The 23456-nt window shown below is 44.6% G+C and overlaps 1 protein-coding gene across 3 annotated transcripts in view; it reads right to left on the bottom strand.

Annotated features, from left to right (window-relative positions):
• Positions 1-23456, bottom strand: part of ARHGAP31 (Rho GTPase activating protein 31) — a 67651-nt gene that overhangs the window by 11105 nt on the left and 33090 nt on the right. For 2 of the 3 annotated variants that reach the window (XM_062632767.1, XM_062632762.1), the window contains 7 exons: positions 13416-13518; positions 12752-12896; positions 7997-8079; positions 7410-7517; positions 5605-5750; positions 3664-3862; positions 1864-1988 (listed from right to left, as the gene is read on the bottom strand). In XM_062632767.1, the coding sequence (XP_062488751.1) occupies positions 1864-1988; positions 3664-3862; positions 5605-5750; positions 7410-7517; positions 7997-8079; positions 12752-12896; positions 13416-13518 (909 nt within the window). The remainder of the gene's footprint in view (positions 1-1863; positions 1989-3663; positions 3863-5604; positions 5751-7409; positions 7518-7996; positions 8080-12751; positions 12897-13415; positions 13519-23456) is intronic. The other variant, XM_062632776.1, reaches the window with a different exon arrangement.

Here is a 23456-nt window from a genome sequence, read left to right on the forward strand (position 1 = left end):
AGATGGGGATCTGCTAGTGCTAACAACAGCTTTGCACCTGCCGGACATGTGGAGAGCTATACTTAACCCAGCCAGTCAACACGAACTCCACTGTGAAGCACTTCAGCATCCCCAAACCTGTTATGTGCCACTTCCCGATCAAGTCAGGCTATTGGTCATGGGGGCTTTCTTACTAAACTGATATAAATGCCTTCTCACCTCTCTATATTCCTGATAGCAAATGGTAGGTTATTTTTATGTTGCATTCCCAAGCTCTTTTGCTGGCATGAGCAAAACTCTCTGAAATGCATGAGGGCAGTACACAACCTGTTTTCCTGGTCATCCTCATTGGATTTGCTTGTCCAGCAAAAAAGATGCCATTTGTCACCAGACACTCTACAGGTCTGTTTCGGAAGGTTTTGGAAGTGTGTAGCTGTTACCACTCTGAAAAGGGGGAGATGAGGGGTGGAATGTATCTGTCAAGGAAGACAAGTTAGTCTCTGGGAGCCAAAAAAGGGTCTGCAGAGCTCTGGAAAATGTCTGGGAGCAAAGTTTGCTGTTTATGATGTTGCATATAGTAGGTAAGGCAGAAAGTGAGCAGGCTTGTAGGGCTTCACTTGTTTATATAAATAAGGCTTCTGGAACTGACTCTCACAGGAGCACAGGAGAAACTCCAGCTACTCTTTGCATTTATATGGAGTCCTGGCTACCTTTTACGTTCATATGGCATGATGTCTTGAGCATTGGCTCCGCTTTCCCGGAGCAACAGAACTCAAGCTGTGGAGCTTGTGCTTTATGTGACTCGCAGACTTGTGTGCACGGACACAAACTGTGTTAAAACATGTGCTGAGTTTCAACAGCAAGTTCATCTGTTTCCTAACATTAGGCTGTAAGCTGACAACACACAGAAATACAACATGGCAGCACTAAAGCGCTGCTTCTCCAAAGCACTACCTCAGCGCCTAAATCTCTGCACACAGTTGTGCATTTCTGTGTCCTGCTGGTGAAAACGTACAACCTCCTGTCACTCAGTACTGTGCTTGGAACAAGGCTCAGCCCCCACCACCACTGGGCTCCAGTCATTCCTGGGCATCCTTGGGTTAGCACTATTTTGGGACAGAGTATTCCTTATCAAAGTGAGAAGGTGATCCCGTGGTCAAAATAGGATGGAGAGTTATTTTGAGGTCTGCCAGGGGCACCCTATGTGAGGCCATCTGTACATGCAAAAAATGGGGGAAGGCAGGGATCCAAAAAGAGCTGGATCCAGCATTTGGCTTCACACTCACTACTGAGCCAAATACAGCCTCTCTTATATGTGGTGGTAGGTAATGTTGCTAACATTAACTGTTTCACTTTAAGTCTTGCAATGTTTGGTAGTGCTCCTCCAAATACCACCTCCAAAAGTAATAGTTTTCCTCAAAGTTCTGAGAGCCAGGAGCCTTAGGAACTCCTGGTGCCTTGTTTTTCACAAAGAGACTGAACACAGTTGGTTCTTTAATGCCCTTTAGTGGAAGGACAGCCATTGACCCACTACCATGTAAGGACCATTAGGAGCCAGGGGCTAGCTGGGCTGGAACAGTGGACTAATCCAAACCTACATAGTATTTCCTAGTCCCCAAGCTTGACAGCCGAGCTACAGGAGCCTGTTTATCTCATACCAAAATGGAATATATACTATAGATATCTGAAATATCCTCCTGAAAGTGTGCTTCTCAACATCATGTGGAAATGAGATTTGCATGAACCCAGGCAATAAACATGACCCCATTAGACTATCTCAAGTCTAATGGTATTAGTGTCATGTGGATACAGGTTGCCCCATGCTATCACTACCACAGGAGAAAGCTGCGGGGAGAAATACTGAACTGAAAAGTGTGTTCTTACCAGAAAGCTTCTGTGCCCTTACGAAGACACTCCCATTTCGACTCAGTTTAGACTTTGATTCTGAGCCAGAACGGCCCAAGTTAAATATTGACTTCCATTTCTTGGACTTGGTAGATAATTTTCTCCTGGAAGGAAAAAGGGCTCAGGAGGTTACCAAACCCTAGAGACTCTTGTCTTTTTAATATCCTACAAAAGCCTCTGAGCTATCTCACTTCAACATTGTCTGTCTTGTCTTCTTACATCCAAGTCTTACTTTTCTGGAAGTGATTTATCTATATTGCTGATTAAACCATGTCATGGATGGAAAGACACCTAAGCCGGCTCTTTACAGAGTTGACTCTGGCATCATCCATATCAACTGTGATTAACTGAGCAATCAACCATGCTTTTCTTCAGAAGAGAGAGACTGCTGAAGCTCGAACTACCTTGCAACACAGTAAAGAAAAACTACCTTTTAAACAGGTTTTAATGACAGAATGCAAGATAAATTCCAGAGAAGTGATGGACCTAGCGCTATTGCTCAGTGCACACAGCTATCCTTTAGTATCAATGTGTCTCCTAGTTTTTATGAATTTGTGAAAAGGATCCCTTAATGCAAACTAGCTATTAATGCTCCTCAGACCAACATTCATTTAATCATAAATGTTACATGATCATATGCAAGTGTAATGTACTAACCAAAAAGGAAGAGGCTTAAAGGAATCTCTGACAACTGTCAGAGGAAGTGGCACACCAGTTCCCTGTGTCTCTTTGGAAATCCCAGCTTTAAATAGAAAGAAACTGCTACTTCTGAAGCCTGTTTTCTTCTATATGCTTTACTTCATGATGCTCTGTTTCAGTTCCCTCACATACCCATTCTGACTCCCTCTTCAATCTCCTTTCTTCCAGAACAAGAGCCCTCTTATCTCCCTGTCTCCCAGTTCTCCATAATGGGCTTTCTAGCCCTGTAGTTCTACTTTTCTTTCAGATCAGTACTCAGCACAAATCAGCGCTACAGAAAGGATTAATATCTTGGGGATAGGACTGTTCTCTTCAAGTGAGGAAGGAAAATGAACTCTAGAGGGGTAATACACCCTTTGTCTTAAGCTGCTTATCTTCTTGCTAGTATTGTTAGATGGCTCCTTTTTGCTTTAATATATCAAGTGGAAATAAATATCTTTGCTCAGGGCTTTATGGGTCTGTAGATTAATAACCTTCCTGCTGCATAGGCTGTAATCTCTCAGAACCAGGCAGTAGAGGAGCCATATATTCACAGATAGATCAAATAGATAAATACTTTTGCTGGGCAGCAGTCCCAACAACTGCAGCTGAAATCAGACCCTTCTCCTGGCATAGGTGCCACTATGTGAATATCTCTCCATGCTAGGAGTGAAAATTGGCCTTATTGATTGGCTATGGGTGCAGAGGAACATGGAGAGCGATGAAGCGGAGCAGGTCAATCCCACCAGGCGCGCCATGGACCAGCTGCCAGCAGGTGGAACTCGTAGGAGAGATGTGTCTGGACCTGCTCCACGTTCAGCCCATGTTTAGCCAAATCCTGAGCTGACACAAGGATGCAAAGACAATTAATTCCTCCTGCAGGAGGTTCTGGCCCATTGGAGGGAAGAGGAGTAATGGAGCTATGAACCCAGGAACTGCAATGCTTCTCTCTTTTGAGAAGGGCACAGTATTTTGCCTCAGTGGTGTATGTAGGTTTATGTGTGCAGGTGAGGGGTATCACACTAACAAAAGGCTCATTCCGGATCACCCTGGGGAACCTGCATTTCTCTGTTTGCACTTCAGACTCCTCTTGGCACTTACTTGCTGTCGGGGAGGTCAACAACTGTGTGGAAGAGAGACCCGGTTACAGGCACAATTTCAGGCAAGCTGTTCTCCCTCCTCTCCTTCCGAGCAGGGTGGGATGCAGACAGGCTCCGTGCCTGCGCTTCTTCCAGGCTCACCAGTTTCATGGGCAGGGAAGCCGAGGGGAGGGTCAGGCTTTTCACCACCGATGCGCTCTCTAAAAAGCAAGGACAAACATTCCAGCCTGGGGTGAGGATAGACAGGAGCGAGAGCTTCATGCTGTTATTTGACTGGAATATCTCCTGCAGAGGGGGGAAAGGAGTGGCACGTGCAGGCAGAGAGGCTCTTTGTCAGATAAGTCTTCCAGCTCCTCAGCAACCTTATCCATCTGAGTGCATTCCCAGCAGGGGCTATGCTTGCCAGCCAAAGGCTGTGTTGCATGGACTTGCTGCCTCTGCTGGAGATGCTTTAGTGTGAGAGACACCACTGAAAAACACCAGGATTCACACACATTCCCCTTTCTCCTTCCTCCCTGGATTCTGGAGCACTTCAGTCCCCAATCCAAAGCTGGTGACTAATTCTTTCTCTCACTTCCACATCTTTCTCCTTGTCTTCTTCCAGAATGGGGGCCTGCTCTAAAAATCAGCATTACTTTCATCTTCCTAATGCATTTCAGGGCTATGGAAAGCAGTGTGACCAATAGTCCTCTCTGCTTACATAAGCACTAGCAAAGTCAGCTTCCCATATGTCACCACAATAACAACCCTGCCCTAAACAGACCACCTCAACGTGTATGAAGGAAGCACAGTGGACTTGAATCTACTCAGTACTTAGCCAGTGCAAACTACTGCCTGTGCCGAAGGGCTGGGTGAAGGGGCACTTTCCCACTAAGAAATCAACTGGGACCATCAGCATGTTCCTTTCTTGACTCCATACTGCTGTTAAAGGCCAGCAATGCTCAGCACTTAGCAAACCTGGACAAGTTTTAGGCCAGTGACCTGCAATACAACTGGAAGACTTGGAATTTACTAGACAGCGTTTCGCTACACTGCTTAAGGCAGTAAAAGAGCAGTTCTTCACTCCGTGCCTTCTGCCAGGGCATAAATAAGGGCATAATAATGGCACCAGCAGAGCAGGATCGAGCAGGATACCACACTAGACATGCAGGCTCTGGGGAGAGACTAGCAAAGAATGCCACATGTTAAGGGCAAGGTGGATGAAATGAGCTGACACGGGGCTGGAAAGCAGAAAGGTGGTCAACCCCTCACTTCTGAAGGTATTAAAAGTCCTCCCAGTGCATAAAACTGAAAGATAGAAAGATGCATATTTCTGAAACGATACGAAATCACAGTAGATCCAAGCCCTCTCATTTCCCAGGCTTAAAAGCATTTTGACAAATCTGTCACTAAGCAACAAAATCAGCATCTCTGGAAACTGTTGATGTCCCAGGAAAAGAAATAAATCTCTTTCAAAAAATGTCTCCAGGTAGAAGACATAACTTTTAAGAACACAAGATTAAGTTTTATTCTGGATTGTGGCCTCTGACTTGGGTGGATAATGGTGGCTTCAGGTCAGGTATTCTTGGTATGAGCAATTGTAACTGGGGGAGCCTGAAAGAAGAACTGAGACTGTGCTTAATGGACTTTGAGAGAAAACTTAGACCAGGGACTGAGAAGAAACCTTTCCTTTTGTGGAAACGGTTAAGTTGGGTGAGATCATGCAAAAGACAAGCCATAGAGCAAAATGAGAGCACACTGAAGAAGGCTGGTATTCAGAAAGAAAATGCTGGAGATAGGGATGAAGAGGACAAGAGAAATGAGGGATTGGGCTCAAGGTGTCTTAGGGGGAGTCTGTGAGGATAGTGAGAGTTGATGTGCTGGAGATATTAGTTGAAGGGGGTACAGTTAAAGCTGGAATACATGGCAAGCGACATGTGGAGTAGTGCAAGGAGGTTGTTACCAATGTTCTCTGCAGAGCTGGCTTTCCTGTTGTTGCTGAAGATCTGATCCACGTGATTCAAGATGAACTCAATCACCAACTGCTGCACTCGTACCTCCAGGAAAGCTGCATCCCCATTGCAGCCAACTGCCTCAATCTCCTTTGACCTGCATGAGGTAAGAGGTAGACTAGGACCCAGCATTGCCACACCCAGCCCTTGGGAAGGAAAGACCAGCTTTCTTCCCGCAAGGCTTGGAACAGGAGTGTTTGTCCCAGTCTTGCTGCACCTCTTGGTCTCCTTCCCTCACAAGCCCTCATCCTCGTTCTAGTAAAAACCATTTTCCCTGTTTTCTCTGCCACATTTGTTATTTTCTTTCCTGCCTGTGTTATTTCCCCTACACTTAGCTTTTACATCCTTCAGCAGCAGATAAACTGTGACTCTCAAACTCCATTCTTCTTCCTCTTTACTCCTCTTCTAGCTATTTCAAAGTTGGACCTGAAAGACAACACTCGAACACCTTCAAACACTCTCTTCAGATCCCTATTCAACGTTTCAATCATCTCTCAGTGAAATCCCTTAGAACCTTGCTCAGGTCTTCCCCACTCCAATTTTGTCAATGCTTAGCCATGTGCCCCAGTAGTCTATTCTCTGCCCTCCTGCTCTCCCACATTCTCACTCTTGCTCTCAGCAAAGAAACATTCCTTATCTTGACATGCCAAAGTGTTGCTGAAGAAATTATCTCTGGGCAATGGATCCTTTGTAAAGTTAATGGCTGGTGTGTTAGATAATAGCTTGGGGCATCGCCAAGAGGATAACCCGGTAAGGAGACTGAGGTTGTATTTGTTGCTTCTCTCTTTTCCTCCCTGGGTCTTGTACTCATTAAAGATTGCAAAAGGAAACAGACTGCAGGGTTTTTTTTGACAAGGACAGATGCTAGAATGAAAGTACCTCAGCAGTAAAGGTCCACTTTGCGATATTCAATAGAGTCAACATCTGATTCATTTTCAGAACCTGGTTTTGCCTGGTTTGTGATTTAGAATGAAATAACTCCTTAGAGAATGCATTTCAGGCCTGTACCTCTCCAGTTATTGTCCCTCCTGCCCTCTCCCAACCCAGGACTACCCCCCCCCCCCCCAGTTCTGCTATTGTCCCTCTCCTGCCCAGCTACAGTCCTGGACTCTCCCTCAATACATGGGAGGATGAACAGGGAAGGAATTTAAACAAGATAATACAAGATATTTTTTTCTATTTTTTCCCCCAATATGTTATTTCTTCTCATTCTGTTTTTCTCTACAGCGCATCAGCCCAACCTCTGCCTGAATCTTATCTGGACCTCTTCCCAGCAGACTGCCAGGCGTAGAAAACACCACATACTAGCTGGTGGTCTAGTGATCTCACCCTATATGCCATCTTGAGCCCACCAAGCTTATCTCACATCTTCTGAAGCAGATTTGGGCACAGACCTGTGTTATTATTGCCCTGTTGCTCCCCCTTCCAAACCTTGCTGTCTCTCACCACCCCACTGCAGAAGCGCTGGCACTGTCAGAAATGTCATCTCCGTTCCACAGTGATGAGCTAACTCCTCATTTTTAAATCGATGTGCTTAACTTGCAAATAACAGCTTTTTTATTATAAGAAACACACAAACCCACAAGCTTCCTTGGCTGCTTCAGTAAAACCTCGGATTCTTCAACCTGGAAGAATTTTTTTCTCCTTTAAAAGCTGTTTGCTCTCAGTTGTTCTGCTTTTCCCTGTCTTTGCATTTCCCTCAGGTTCTGATGCTCCCATTGGAGCTCAGTGTGGTGCTCCGGGCTTTATACTGTACCTGAGGAGATTGGGAGCCCACACCAAGGCCAGGTTTCTGGTATGCATGTTGGTCATGTTGCTGAAGGAGGCCAAGTGAGTCAGGTGCTTGATCAGGTATTCCAGCGTTCTGCAGTGGTTTCACATGAAGGAAGAAAAGTGTGTCAAGTGTCTGCAATGGTGCAACAAGCCATTGGATGGGAGAGAGGACTTACAACACTAGCATTTACAGGGGATGGCAGTGAACACCTGAACAACTCTGCTCTGGTGTGGCCAAGGATGAGGCACGAACCAAACAATCCTTGTCATGGTCGATGGGAGACAGAATGGGATGCTGCAGAGGTGGAGGGCTTAGCTCTTGCTCAAGCACCTCTATAGGGGTCATACATGGGGAAGGAAGGTGATAGACTGAGGCAGGGAGAGCTTGTTTGATCTCTAACAACAGTTTGTTTGGTGATATTTAAATGCCAGATGAATTGTCAGATTTGGAAATACTGAGTCAGCTTTTGGGAATTAACTGCTGGAAATGAACTGCAGTGGTGTTTCAGGCAGCATTCCCTGGGGTAGGGGTCACCACACTGTTCAGCAGCTCGGTGAGCACGTTCTCACCTGTAATGCGATGGTGGGAGCTCCTGGATGACATTCTGAATTCGTGCCAACTGCTCGTCCTCGGGGAAGCGGGATACTGCTTCCTGCGGAGATAAAGGAAACAGTCCGCCCTGGCAGTGCACTCAGGGGAAAAGGAAGAGAGATAAGGAAGGTCACATGAGACAGCCTGTCTCAGAGGGCATGCTCTCTTGTTATCTTACAGAGCTACTGGTAGAAGCTAGCTTGTGAGAGATTTGCTGCGCTGTTATTTCATGCCTCAGTACATCCTTCCCAGGCATTGGGACATGGTGGTCAGTGTTCTGGGGAGAGGGGCATTTAAGGACTGAGCTTCAATTAGGAGTTATGTTTCTTTTCCTTCTTTCTTTCTTTCTTTCTCTCTTTCTTTCTTTCTTTCTCTCTTTCTTTCTTTTTGTTCTTTTTTCCTTTTTTAACTCGGACAGGGGTATGTGGGATAGAAGGAAAGAGAGAAATGAAAATAATAGGAAAATTGAATAATTGTGACCCCTTCCTCCCTGAAACTGTGTTAAAAATAAAGATCTTTCAAGCCCTGTGTTATGAAAACAGCTTGATTATACATGTTTCATATCCTTCAAGAGAAGCAGTAGTTTGGCTGTCAGATGAAGATAGCCGTAGGGATTGTGTGAGTTTGAATCTTTTAGAATGGGTGAAGCCTTAGCAAAATCGCTGTCCAGGTGGATTAATACGTTCTTACACTCAGGGTTAGACTAAGTTAGACGGAATCAAGGTTATACATCACTGAGTAATTGTCTACAGACCAAGAGCTTAGTGAGCCACGGTAAGCTTTGGTCTGCATTCCTAGGAGTTTACTGCATTGGTATTCATCTGCTCAGCTATTCCCTTTCAATATTTGTGCTGGGGAAGGACAAACCACCAATGAGTTCAACCAATGCATGGCTGGCTGGAAGCTCCTGCCTACCCTACTGCCGCTGGAGTTTGGAGCGAGTTCAAAGAAAGATGCTGGGACCCACGCTGCAAGCAGAAGCTTTGCCTAAAGACAGACGTCAGCACTGCTAGGACAGGAAAGGAAGGAAATAACCCATCTCAAACCACCCGCTGCTTAAACATTATGAACCTGAAATTACCAGCCACAATGAGAAAAGCATCTTGTGTCAGTCACTACAACATCCCCACTGATAAGGCTGCCATCTCTCTTCTGGTCACTGTCCTTTTCCCAGCAAACCACTTCTCATGTACAACCACTAGCAAACCAAACATTGCCAGTTGAAAGCCCAGAGATGGATATGAATCATGTTTTACTTCCTAACACTGGGAATTGAGAACTATGACCTCTGGTTTGAACTTCTCACTGGTATGCTGGCAAAAGAATATGAGTGAGCTCACTGGTTTGGTGTACATGACATGGGGATGCACTTGTTTTGCCCAAATTGAAGGTAAGTTAACTCCTTCTAGTATTCTTACCCATAACTACAGCTCCTTTTTTAAAAACAAACCAAAACCAAAATCTATTGCAATCAGCCCAGAAATCCTAAGCATAAGAACTCTTGTGATCTCCATACAAGGTTTCCAGATGAATGGCCTTGGCCAAAGATGGATATGGAAGGAAATATAAACTTCAACTGGTGTTGCATCTGAAATATTAGATTTCAATTAGATCGCACATGGTATTTTCTCTCCCAGTGATAATTTTCACTGTCATATTTAACTTCCAGGTCTCAAAGACCTAATGCTTAGACAGCAAGTGAATATCAGCTTCTTTGAGGTCATGACCCATTCAAACCTCTGAGACACATTTCGGACCCATACATGTTGTGCATTTGAAAGCTGAGCTCCCCTCCAAAACTCAGGAGAGCATAGAATTCCAGGAAGATCCAATAACTCCATGTATTACATGTCTGTTAATCAGAGTATGAATTTATGTAATATGGGATTTTATTTACTCCACTGGTGATGCTGGGAGTGCACAATTCATATGCACTGGTTTAGTCCAGAGAGAAGGTAGGCTTGGCCTCCCATAGCTGATTTGCACAGGGAGTACTTTGTCCTTTTATGCCTTAGGCTGGAACAAGCTAAGCAGAGTCAACTTGTCTCTCCTGTGAAACAAGCACCCATCACTAGAATAGCAAGCTGGAGAGCATGAGAGGCCATCGTTTTGCAAAAGTTAATAGCCAGTGAGGTCATGACTGGGATGTTCCATCTATGAACTTGACCCAGTGATGACCAAAAGGCCAATCCCTCCCCAAGTCATTAAGAACTTGACTTTCCTTAGCCACAAATGTCTGAATCACTCTGGTGACTCAAAGTGGAGCCTATCCCATCTCAGAGACAGCTCCGACTGAGTCAGCCTGGGATTAGCATGCATTCTTTACTCCTACCAGTGCTCTTCTGCCGAGGCACAGCTGCCACCATTCCCTGTTCAGAAACCCCACGCATACACATGCTCCTAGCAGGTTTGCTGCTCCTTGGGGAATTGGTCTTCTTTCTTTCTTTCCTGCTGGTATCTGACTGTACTTCCTGTCAGCTGGGTTACCCATTATAAATCCCTACTGCGCAGACTTGGTGAATAATGGATTTTCTGGCCGAGCAGACAAACTGAAAAGCCAGAGATTTAAAAAACCCACACTTTTAGGTCAATCCAAAGTGATAACATTCTGGGGAGCTGGCACAAGATGTTAAAACGCAATTGTTCTAGGTTGACCAAAGCATCACACTCAACCATAAGTGTAAGAAATGCTCATTTAAATTTGGGGCCGTTTAACCCTTTCCTGAAAGACATTTTCTTTAAGAGCTAGATGTGTTGATTTAATGTCGAACCATTTCTTTTAGAAAGCATTTGTAAAAGAAACATTTGGACAGCTACAGAAATGCCTCCCCTTTTGTTTTTGAATAAAGCTATTTACCAAATGTATCTACCAAAAATCTGCAAGTCATCATCATTCCCAAAGTGCACTTTTCAGCAAACATTCTTTCCTAAAAAAGTTTCCATCTAAATCTTCATGGTTCCTTTCGAGCATTTCTCTTTCATAAATCAGTAGCGATAGCCAGAAAGACAGCAGCCAAATAGCTTCAACAAGAATGAGGCTCATCAGTAACTCTGAATAGTTGAATAATACCCTGTGTTTGCAAGATTCTAGTCATCCTGAATGTCTCTAGGATGGAGATCCTATCTGATATTCTCAGGATATCTATATCCTGAGGATACAGGTCAATTGTTCATATCTGCTCAGAATTTTGACTGGAGTTTCAACTATACATCACCTTGAAACACAGACCAATCTTACTTAAAATTTGTCATTGAAACAGCAAGATGCCTAAGACTATTGCATATCTGTCAGGCATCACAGCGAGCCAATTCCCAGCCCACGTTCCATAGCTCAGCTGTAGTCCCTAACAACTACCTGACTTCTTATAGTAGGTTACTGCTTGGCTCATCCCATCTGTCTTAGCCCTAAAGCAAGCCCCCTTGGACAGATCTGCCTGCCTCTTCCCACAGCAGGCAATAGGGAGCTTTTGGAGAATGCCTTCTTCTTGTGAGGATCCCATGGATCTCTCTCAGTGCCTTCCGTGCCACAGCAGTGCCACTTGTAAGTACTTGATTCAGGATAGAGGCAGTGCAGACAGCACCACCTGAAGCTAAGGTTGGTTGCCACTTCCCTTTTTATTTGGACATGAGTTTGCAAAACTCCTCTACAACATCACTGGCTATGTCTGTCCTCTCCCGGCAAATGGGAAAGAGTAGGATGACAAGAAATCCCTAACAAAGGACGGATGTTTCTAAAACTGAGGAAACATTCCCATCCACCCATACCAGTTGTTTTAAGAAGTTGGTGGATTCTCATAGCTGAAAATCCACTCCTCTGGCACGAAAGAGTTCAGCCTGAATGACTGGATTTAGATTTATTGGTGCCATAAAGAACTGAAAGTCAATTTAGAGCAGTAAGAAGCAGAAGACTAACAACAAGCATAACTTGTTGCACCACCTTTGCATAAAATACTGTCATCAAAATTAGCCAACTCTCTTAAATAGAATGCAGGCTTTGTGCTCTTATTTTTCAGCTCCCCCGCAGTCTGCTCCTAGGCTCCAACTGAATCCATGTATAATCTTGTTGTTTTGCAGAACTGAGTAACTACTCTTTGAATTATAATCTCTTTAAACAAGGTTAGAGATGTCTGTTTGGCCAGCTGCCACTTCCCTCTGCCATTTGTATTTATGACATGACTGTGATAGACCTGATACGCTGTAGCTGGCATAACCCCTGTCATCATTTGTACTCTGATAAACTGTGTGGAAAATGCTACAGATGCAGAAAAGTTGGTGCTTTATACATGGGCTGAGCAGTCAGTTTGTGCAGGCATCAGGGACTGTTGGAGGGACAGGGATGAGGAAAACTCACCCTTGTGATTATGATCATAAGCCCCAGGTGATCCAGAAACCTCTCAGTGATGGACAGTAATTAGAAAAAGAGAATGAGTAATTCTGGGAGGAGGTGTACAGTGGGGAGAAAGAGTAACAGCAGGGAAGAGATGCAGTGGAAAAATGAGCAAGATGAAGTAGAGGAAACAGCAGAGAAACTGAGAAATAAACATGTAATGCTGGAAAGAAACAAGGATGGGGAAAGAGAGCCAGTACAAGACAAGAAGGGAAGAGCACTGAGAAGCATTTATACTGATGCAAAGAATCCAGGACACTGGAGCGAGCCCCAAACAGCTATCACGGAGGAACCTGCAGCACATCCACACTGCTGGAGAGGAATAAGAACAGCAAAAGCGTCTCACCGTGAATTTCTTGTAGAGTTCATAAGTGAGGAGAGGGTTGGGCAGTTCCCTGAAGTACAGCTTGCAGAGTGACCCCACGCAGTGGATGTCCTGGAGGTAAACTTCCCTTGTCAGATCCGGGCATTGATCAGACACAAACTCTTGTCTGAAACAATACAGAAACATAACAATGTAGGCAGTAAGAGCTGTAGCATCCCACTGTTCCACCCTAAGTCCTCTTCTGCAGCTAGAAGAAACATCAATATGGAAAGCAGAGATGTTTCTGCAGCCTGGCCCAGGTTGTCTCCTGGGATCAGGTCCTGAGGTTTCAACTAGTCTCTGGTTTTGCTAACATAGTCCCACGAGTAGTCCCCAGATGATATAAAGACATTGCTTTGTCTTGAATTGAGAGAGAACAACTCAGCATTTGCACTGAGCCCTCCATGCCTTTCCCATACAGGGGGAGATATTTTTCCTGTGTCATGGGCTAATACCTGAAATATATTTCCATGTTGTGAGCTTCAGAGGCAGTTCATCTTCTGCATCAGTGCAGAGCTCTGTCGGTCCCAGTGTATGCCTGAGGGACTATGTCGTGGTTTAAATCCAGCTGGCAACTACGTACCATGTAGAAATGTACCATGCAATGTGACTGAATCCTGCTGGCACGCAGACGGGTTGCCCTTACCTCAGCTTTTGTATGTTGGATGTCACTCCTGAGAGGCGGTAGATCCCATCCACAATGCCATGAGTCTCAATGAACTCCGCACAGCTCTTCAACACGTAGGGGACTAGGAGGGGAAAGCAAGTCAAGATGCCCAATGAATACACACTGAGAACCTCCATGAGTAACCACAGGGAGGACAGTTTGATGGAACAACAGCAGAGGTTCTCTACAATGGGAGAAATACAGGGCAGACCAAAAATAACCCCCACAAACTGGCCATAACCAATTTGCAAAGTAAGGATAAGCTACGGTTGTGCCTTGCCACGCTCACTGGCATATGACAGTGACTAACCCTGCAGTCACAGAAACCTGTCAGAAGAAAGATAGAGTTTCTCGCTCTCAGTTTTCCTTTTTCTTCCAGAAAAAGAAGTAATTTCATTCTAATTGAAAGCATGAGGTAAAGCATGAGGTCCTGGGAACCTCCCCCCTCCCCAAGATAGAGTTCCAGCCTCGCTGAATTGTGCCAAAAGGTCTGATGGGCCTGGATAAAACTCAGAGAAGCATTCACACTTCCATATAAGCCTACAAACCCACAGTTCAGTGCTCATAAACCCTCAGAGAGGGGGTATACAGTTCAAATATTGATGAGATCTGCACACTGACAAAATCTGACATTAGCTTCAAATGAACTTCATCAACATAACCAGCCAAAGACTTAACCAGTCCTAAAGCCAAGAGCAGCCTGAGGCACAACATTTACATCCAGGCCTGGACCCAAAGCATATGTTTATTTTTCCCTTATTATATAGGTATAGGAAACCCTCGTCTCTTGGTCAGACCAAGCCTCCCTGTCCCCACTACTATAACAACCCTTGCTGTAACAATAACAGTAAGAGAGCCCTTCCTTATTAGGTGCTAGAAACTACTGTGTATTTAATGCAATGTTTCACACAGCCATAAGCACAAAAGTCAGTAAATGCAATAGTTAAAGTTCCCTGCCGTAATGCTGACTCTGCTGCTCTGTGCATTTGGAAAGCTGTATGGAAGAAAACAGGCTAAGCCATACATTGGAAAGCCAGGCACAGCAATTGCTGCATCTTTGTGACACCACAAAGATAATGCCTCTGCCTGGACCTTCTCTGAGCTCTACTGCTTGAAGTTCAGGATCACACTGACATATTAACCTGTGCTTCATAAGGTGGTATCCAAAGACAGCACTCCAAGGACAGCCTGAACAAATAACAGCTGGTACATTATTGCATTTCTCATGGATGCCACTGAGGCCAGAGCCAGCTCAAGAGTGGACTTGTCCCTGCTAAGCAGCCCAGGGCATAGGCCTTGGTGAGGAGGGCTCCCAGGCAGGTGCCTACCTATTGACACACTATTACTGAGCCCAGTCAGCCAGGGGAGTGCTACCCTTCTGCTCCTGACTCTCACCAAGGGAAGTAAAGAGGTCCTTCTTATGTGTCCCTTCTCTTTTGGCAGGGATATATAAAATGACAGGGATTACTTGGGAGCCTGAATGATTCAAACAGACTCATAATCCTCAGTTAAAGCAGCCTCTCCAAAACAACAGGGAAAATTTGACTTTATGGTTTTTTGAACAGGGACTCATAATGCAGGTACATCAGTCATGCTGGGTCACAACCAAAGCCTTGGGCTGATTTTTAAGACCCTCAAGTTGTTGGTCTAAGACTAACAGGACCCAGCCTACAACAATGTTCATGAAACCACCAAGAGAACAGGTGAAGTCTACACAGTCAGAGCTTTGTCCACAGCAGTCATAGAGCTATATGATCTTCAAGGACATTTGAAAAGGCATATCAACGCATGGGGAGCATTCCTTTCAGTGCCTAGAGCACCTGCTTCCTAAGAGGACTAGACAATGTGGAAGGAGATGAGTAAAATGAAAGTATGGCATTTCCTTAAAATCCTACCAAGAAAAGCCCAAGTGACACATCAAGAAAAAGGACCTTCCTATTTCTGAGAAAGACCTGATTATCTGTAACTGCAGTAGGGAACTCAGATCATATGATGATGAATGTACATACTAGAAATAAAATACATAAAGAAAATAGGCAAATGGCTTCAGGCATCATCTTCAATTCTGGGTGGTCAGGCTGTACCATCTTTGTGGCAGGAGCTATGCATACATGGCATGTTAAGATTTCTTTCTTGGTAAGGGTCTCTGGGGGTAAATCTAATGCAAACAGCATAAAAGAAAGCTAGGCAGATCCAAGTTCACTTCAGATCTATTTGGGTGGGGGAATGGGTGAAATGCATTATGCTGCCTCGGAAAAGAAGATATAATTGAACAGGAAACCTATTTGATCAGGACAGCCACATGAAAAGGTTTGTTTAAAAATTAAACAATCTTTCTATTGACAAACTTCATAGGATGGTGCCTAGCTGCTATAAAAATGGGGTCCACGCCCACAGCGCCCTTTATTAGATAGAAACCTCCACGTTAAGAATAAGCACACCATCTAAAACTATATGGACTGATGTTTGTTGTGACTGAATTGACCTCTTGAAAGTAAGACCTATTAAATCCCACTGGGGTTTTTGCTGAGTCTGAAGTTTCCTTGGGATAAATTAGGTCAAGAGGCCTCAGGCAGGTAAGCAAACCTCTTCCACACGAAGCAGAGAAGGGCAGATCCATCTGTTGAGGACTGGTAAGAAAAAATAAGGGGCATGAGGGGAATAATCTGTCGCAAATGTATAAGATTCATCCCATTTTTAAAAGTGGGTGAAGACTCCACAGTAGAGACAACCTACAGACTGCAGATATGCACTGAGCTCTGCCAGCATCTGTCACTCCAGCCCTGCAGTTTTCCCTGCTTTTCATCCCTGAGCTTCTCACCTATCTCTGCCAGTACTCTTCACTCATCATATACAGACACACAGAGCCAGATACACCAAAATGTGTGGTGGTTTTGTGATGTCAAAACCAAATCCCACATAGGACACATTTCACTTGGAACTGAAAATCACAGGCTTTGACCTCAGATCCCTGGAGGTGAAGGGACTGCATCGGCTTCCTGCAAAGCGAGCCCCTAAATGCAGAGCTTGTGTGAAACTGGAGCACAATAAATGTTTTCTTTGAGCAGGACCTGAAATTCCTGAGCAGCTCTGATCTCCTGCAAAGCTGAATCTTTCGGGCACTTGGGGGAAGCTGAGGTCAGAGCAGCAGTGAGCAGCTCCTTTCCATTTCCAGGGGGTTTCTGAGGTGGTTTGGTTATTTCAGACATGGCTCCTGATGAGCCACAGCAAACGCTGGGATCAGCCCTGAACGTGGGGATGTACAGGCTCTAGCATGTACTTTACAACGGGATTCTATCAGCGTTACGCATATAAATCACAGATCTGGGTCTCTCCTGAAGGAAGATTGGGCACGGATGCGGGTTATAGCAGGGGGTGTGTGTGTCCATGCAGGCACAGAAAGGGGTGGGTCAGGGGGTGTCCAATCTTAACACTTCTATAATTAAAACTGTGCTGGAGGCTTAGAAGTTGGAAGAGGCAGCTGGTGTCACACAGACCCTGCTTGTTCTGCCAGACAGCCAAACTGTCCTTGTTTAAAAATACAATAGAAACCAGATGGAGGAGGAGAAGAGAGCGTGGAGCAAGGCATCAGTCAGAAGGGAAATTGAGTTATAAACACACTGCGCACAAAAGACAATACTCTTCCCCTAGACAAAAATAAACCAGAAGGGCAGTCACAGTAACTCCTTCCACTCTCACTGGATAGCACCTCGGTGTACAAAACATTCACCCTCCCCAGAGTCTTTTCCATGACCACAGCTTATGCCACCTCCTTTACACATGTGCTACTCCTGCTAGGTCAGTTACTGTGACTGTGACTCATTCCCCTTAACAATTTCTCCAGCTTCTAGTGCCAGCAATGGGCACTGAGCATCTCTCCTCCCAGCATTATGGGATGGAGAGGGAGGGCTCTCCCTTCTCCTGTCCTTCCCAGCCATGGTGCTACCACCCAGCAAACCTCCCCATCAGCAAGTAAGGCACTCACTGTTTGCCTGACTGACAAAGGTTTCATCTGGCACAAGACTGAGCGTTTTGGATTGAAGCTTTAAGCATGTACCTAACTAAACCACTAAGAACCCAAGTAGGAGGGAGTCCCCTCACCTAACAACCATTGTGAGGATGCCGTCTGGGCCTCCCACCAAAGTATCAAAGAGTGAGAAAGACCTTGCTCCAACAGGAGATGCAAGCAATGCCCTACAGACTTTAGTGCTGCCTTCTAGAGGAAACTGAGTCACTGTGGACTACAGAAGGAACCTAGGGAGGAGGTTGCTAAGTCAGCTACCATAACTAGTCAATGTGAATACTGCCTAGTAAGACTGAGCTTAAAATTAGCTAACCTGGACTGGGTCGTGTGTTCAGGGTGCATTCTACTGAGTTGGACTGAATAGCAGCAGGTTCAATTTGGTTTACTTTATCCTTCTGTTGTTCTCCCAGAGGGCTCCTTGCAAGGATAAAAAAGAGTGACAGAGCTACTCAGGTCATCCTTAGTAGTTGGTTTAGGCCACATGGAGGATATTTCATGCCCCCTCTAATTTTGTTTTAATTTTAGATCAAGTAAAGGGAGGATAAAAGCAGACCTTTCATTTCACCTGAAATACCAGCTTTTTGATGTTTCACTTGCAGGAAATAGTTTGGTTGTTGGTTGGGTTTTCTTATTTCTCAAAAGAATGAATCCTGTACCATAAAAAAAACCAAGTGAACATTTGGTTTTGTTACATATTAGTATTTTTTAAACTGGCTTCCATTACCCTCAATAGCAGTGCATGCTTCCTCTCACGCTATGTCAATAGCATGACAATAAAGGTCAAACTAGTCCCTTGTTTCAATTTAAATGACTAAATTAGGAAATACTTCTTCCTAAAAAAAAGGAGTGTTTCAGTCTGTACCAAGCAGGAGTTGTTATTTTGTATAAACAAAATCAACCAAACAATACACATTATAGAGCATACTCATAGATCGACTTGGCCTTCTAATCACAGGAAAGGAAAAGCATTGTATAAATGGCAACATACTTGAGAGTCAGCATCTCTGATATGACAGTTTTCTGTATTTCCTGATGCTTCCTACTTTAAATCATGAGCTTTGATGCTGATTCACTAGATTTGTTATTTATTTTTGCTGATCTTGTCTGATTTTTAGGCAAAAGGTTGGCTGAGAAAGATCCCAGAGAAGATCAAACTGTGCTCTTCTCCCTGCAGAAATCAGAATTCCAGTTTGCCTCCCAGTGCATAGCCTTAACCCATGGCAGCTAAGGGTAAATCCTGCCTTGCCCCTTGTTCTCATCTCCTTTGCCTTCCATCTCCTCCTTTTCAGTTGTGGCCAGAGACAGAAGGGACCACAGCATCCGAAATCACTGCAGAGGATCTCTCCTGCTCAGAGATGAAGTTGGCAGAGGTGGGGAAGGGGAGGGTTTGCACTGCCTGGATGTAACTCTTACAAGGGCAAAGAGAGGGCTTCAGTCTCCAGGATGTCTATGCAAACTTTTCACCAGCACTAAATTCATTTCACAGAAGAAGAAAGCATAAACTGTCCCAACACCAGATTCCAGTGTTTAGTTTGGCTGTTAGCTCTGAGCTACCACAACCCCCTATGCACACACACACACACCTGTGTTTGAGTAGCTTAAGATGGCTAAACAATACCAAACAGGCTTAAAACCAAATCCTCCTCGCCTCGTCCCCCTTAGCTGCCATAAATACAGTTAAAAAGAGAGGAATAGCCGGCGCCGAGGTGATCCTGTCTGCACGGACAGCACAACTGAATCACCATGTAAGTCATACACTTCATATTTGTTTTCCCCTCTGCTTCTGTGGGAAAAGTCTCTGCAGTGTCACAAAGGTTAGCACAACAGTGCCATTCCCTGGATGAAAGCACTATCCTGAACGCATTGTGATCCTGGTAGGCAAAGACATAGGAAAAACAGGTTTCAGGTCCGTCAGATGCTGTGAGCCATCACTCTCCATGGCCTGGGTGGGAAGTGGAAATGCTGAGCACACTGGGATGTGGTACACTGATGCATTTCAGCACAGCCTGCAAGCCCAGCCTGAGTTTGAATGAAGTCAATGGCACCACTATCAAGGGGTTTATTTCCCATTGACATTATACCCAGCTTACATCACACATACCTAAATGAAACATACAGGAACACCCCATTTTCCAAAGCAGATCTGGCAACTGTAATGTTCCAGGGAGAAACAAAAGAGCCCATGGCAGACCTAAGAGAAAGCACTGCACAAGCAGGCGTTGAATGCTGATTCTCAACCCCAGTGGTCATCATGCCCCTCTGAAACCTCACTAGTACCTTGACATAGCTGGTAAATTCTGTCATGCATGCACTTTTGGGAAGAGGTTGTACTAAATAAGATAATAATTTTGTTAGGAAAACATCCTGCTGTGGGTTTCCTGCAAAAAAAGACCAGATAACTGAACAGGATATTTCCACTCCTAACATTTATAACTCTGGTACAGGCACCACAGAAAAGAGTGACTTCAGTTCTGCAGGCAATGAGGTGTTCATGTCCTTAACTAACCATTTGAATCCTAACAGCTCTGATCCACAGCATTTTGTACAGCATCTTGTTCACCACAGCACAAGCAATTGGGGTAATTCATTCTGTAGGTAGGAGAAATAGGACAATTGATGCTGTCTCAGAAGAGGCACTTGGATCAGAATAGTTTTGGATCTACATATAACATATTGACCTCTGTCTTGGTAAATGACTAGATACTATGAGGATAAGCAGGCTGTGAGACAGGAATTCTGCTGCTAACCTCATTTCTGATGACACATACAAAACCCACTACAGAATCCAAAGGCTTCATCAGCGCTGATAAAGAGCAGGAGTGAGCAGGGCAATGGCAACGCTGCAGCGCAAGGGAAGCAATCTGCAAGGGAAGAGTGTGGCTAAATGTGACAGAATGTTGAGCATTGGGATGGACTGCCAGTGATGTAGGCTCCATTTGTAGTCTTTGGACTGGCTGCTGTCTTTCATCCAGATCAATAAACAAGCTTACGAACTGCAGGTGTCACACTGCATGTTGTTTTCCTTCCTTTCCCTGCTTACTTCATAAGCGTGGACACCAATGTAAGCCATGCTAACCTACTTAACTGCTGGCAACAAAGCAAGGAAAATATATGGACTTCATGAGGGTTTTTTTCCTCTTCTCAATGGATTTTGACCTATGTTTTCATTTACAAGGGCTTCAGAAACAAGTTAGAAAGCAAACAGTTCTCAGTCTCCATCTTTTACCTGATCCTGCTAGCTGAGGCAGACTTGCTCAGTTTCTTAGAATCCCAAAATTACTCTAGAGGCGACTTGTAAACTATGACACCCATTTCTTGACTGTAAAAAGAGTGTAGAAACCAACATCTCCCTTTACACATGGGAGCTCTTACGTGGGATTCTTGGGATCCCAAAACCTGGAGAAAGGCAATTCAAGTGGATCAACGCACACTCCCTACCTGGTTGTCAGTGTTACTTTGCTCCTGATTCCTTCTTAACTCTGACCTTAGTGTCTCAGGCAATAGGGATTCCATATTTCTCTTTATAAGGAAGCCTTTTGGGGCTGTTAGAAATTCTGGGTGCTTAGATCTTGACATGCACCTGAAAAATACCAGCTTGAACAGTTTTGAAGTCCTTTGTACTGTGCCTTTCACAAACACCACCTCTATACACTGAAATCTATAGCAATTTCCATAGGATACGGAGTTTGTCTGTAATTTCTGTGCTGCTCTGTCATGTTATGTCACCATTAGACAGATCCTTCATCCATTTCCATAGTGATAGCATGCTGGTGACAAAGCAACTGGTTCACACATATTCTTGGGAGGCTTCAGGTAAAATGCTGCTGCTGGTGAAGGGACAGGGTGAAGCAAGGAGCTGGGAAGTTGTCTCAAGAGCTCTGGTGCTGCAGCAAAGTGAGCTGCTCTGCAGTTCCCCCTGCCATTCTTTCTCAGGAAATTCCTATTGACCTTTTGAAGGTGCAAGGATAGGCTGGCGGCCCATCAGCACTCATGGTTCTCTTTCCATGCTCGCTGCATTAGCAAGTAATTTACAAGCATATATAACAGCCATTCCCAAAAGCATACATCCAGCTGTGCCAGCTAATGCAAAATGACAGTGCCAGTGAGCTTAGGTGTGTGAAAAGGAGAGCTGGGGCCAGTCACCCCACTGAGAGCTCAGGTTAATGTTTGGCAGCAAGGTATGAATTAACTGAGAAGCTGGACCAAGCTCTCACATGGATGACAAATTGCATGGCTGAACCTCAGAGCACAGATTTGCATCTCTTCCGTTAGTTTTATTTTGCCCTGATGCAGACTGACACCAGGTTATGCAGCAATGTTCTTCCACTCAGGCCTCTCTCTGATCTTGCCTCTAGGGCTTTCCTATTTGAGAGTGGTACGGCAATTTCCAAAGGTTATCCCAAATGGGCTGTTTTACAGATAGCCAACAACTTAGGGCAAAGAGCAGGAGAATTGCTAAGGATCGCTATGGATCACAGACAGATGAGGAGCCTAAACACAGCCCTGTAAAAACTGCAAATGAGAAGTGAAAGGCAAATGAAAACAGACTTTTGAGAAAAAGTAAATAAGCCTTTATGATGTCAATCCAATTGAAAACAAACACGCGAAGGCACTAGAAATAATCAGTCATTATAATTTGAAGCCAAGCAGCACAAAATCCATTCCATCTTTGCTCAATTGCTGAGCATGCATTTAGTCCCGGTGTTTTCACTGCAAGGGCTGTCTGGGCCTGACCCAAAGAATTGCACTCATACAAAAAAAACTCATTGAATTCAGCAGGGTTTTCCACAAGAGAAAAAAGAAATGAATCCGTTTGTCCTACTCTCTGTTACCTTTCCCTTGGCATGCAAATACTAGGTGTAGGAACAATAGGAGCATCCTCAGCAACTTTATAGGGGCTGGTCTGAGGTTCAACATAGAGAACTAAGACTGCTGCTGGCAGCAGAAGGTCACCTTAAAATGGTCCTCCCAGCCCTGCTCAGAGGAGGCTGAAAACAGGTCAGTCTTTATTTGCAGAGGATTAAGCTGTGGGTGACTTGGATTGCTGATATTTGTCTGGTGAAGCGAGGTGCTGTTTTACCCGTCCTAAGTAATGCCCATGGCATACGAGCACCACAGCCTCTGTGTCCCAGCAGCGTGGAGAAAATTCTGCCAGAAGCAGCACCTTGGTCAGACACACAAACCTCTGTACATAAATAAATGTATATCTATGTATATATAGCACATATATGTGCGCGCATATATATATCTATGTAGAAATACATGCATATACGCATGTATTTTTACATGCATAAAAATACATTTTTACATATATGTACTTTTACACATATGTGTTTTTACATATACAACTATATTCATTTATGTATCTATGCATGTGTAAGAGGTTTCATGTGTGTTACCAGGAGGCTCTTCTTAGAGAAACAGCTTTTCTATAAGGTGTCAATCAAAGCCTAACACCTAAAGGTGGCACTTACAGAGTCAAAAGCTGCACAAGTCTGGTGTCATAGATCTAGGGGATACATCAGTACATGCTGGTGCTCGTGCTTGCGGAAGCTTGCTCTGCCAGCCATGAATAAGTCATTGGTACAGACACTTTCTCTGCTGTCCTGCCCCAGGCAAAGCGCATTTAGCTACTGCATTGCCCTGTGTGTTGTCACTGTGCTGAAGGCATTTCTGGGTGAAGTACTTACTCTCTGCCAAGGGAAGCTGTTGTTTTGGGATGGATCCTTCAAGCATGCATGGATTTCTATATCAGCAAATGCAGAACCCTCCTCCTTGGACTGGTCTCACTTGGTAGCTAAAGTAAGAAGGGTAGCCCTTGGATAGGGGTCATTTTGGCTACACCTTTTCATCTCCAGAGGGTAAAGTCTTCTAAAGTGTACATTATAGCCTTGTCTTCAGGGACTGTATTTGGCTTTCCATACACCAGGGAGGGTAAAGAGCTCAAAATGAGGCTGCTGAGCAGCCTGGCTCCAACATCTGGATGTGGTGCTGCA

This window comes from Pezoporus occidentalis, unplaced genomic scaffold (genome assembly GCF_034315485.1).
Source record: "Pezoporus occidentalis ecotype Australia unplaced genomic scaffold, CSIRO_AGI_Poc_V1 ctg111, whole genome shotgun sequence".
NCBI lineage: Eukaryota > Metazoa > Chordata > Aves > Psittaciformes > Psittacidae > Pezoporus > Pezoporus occidentalis.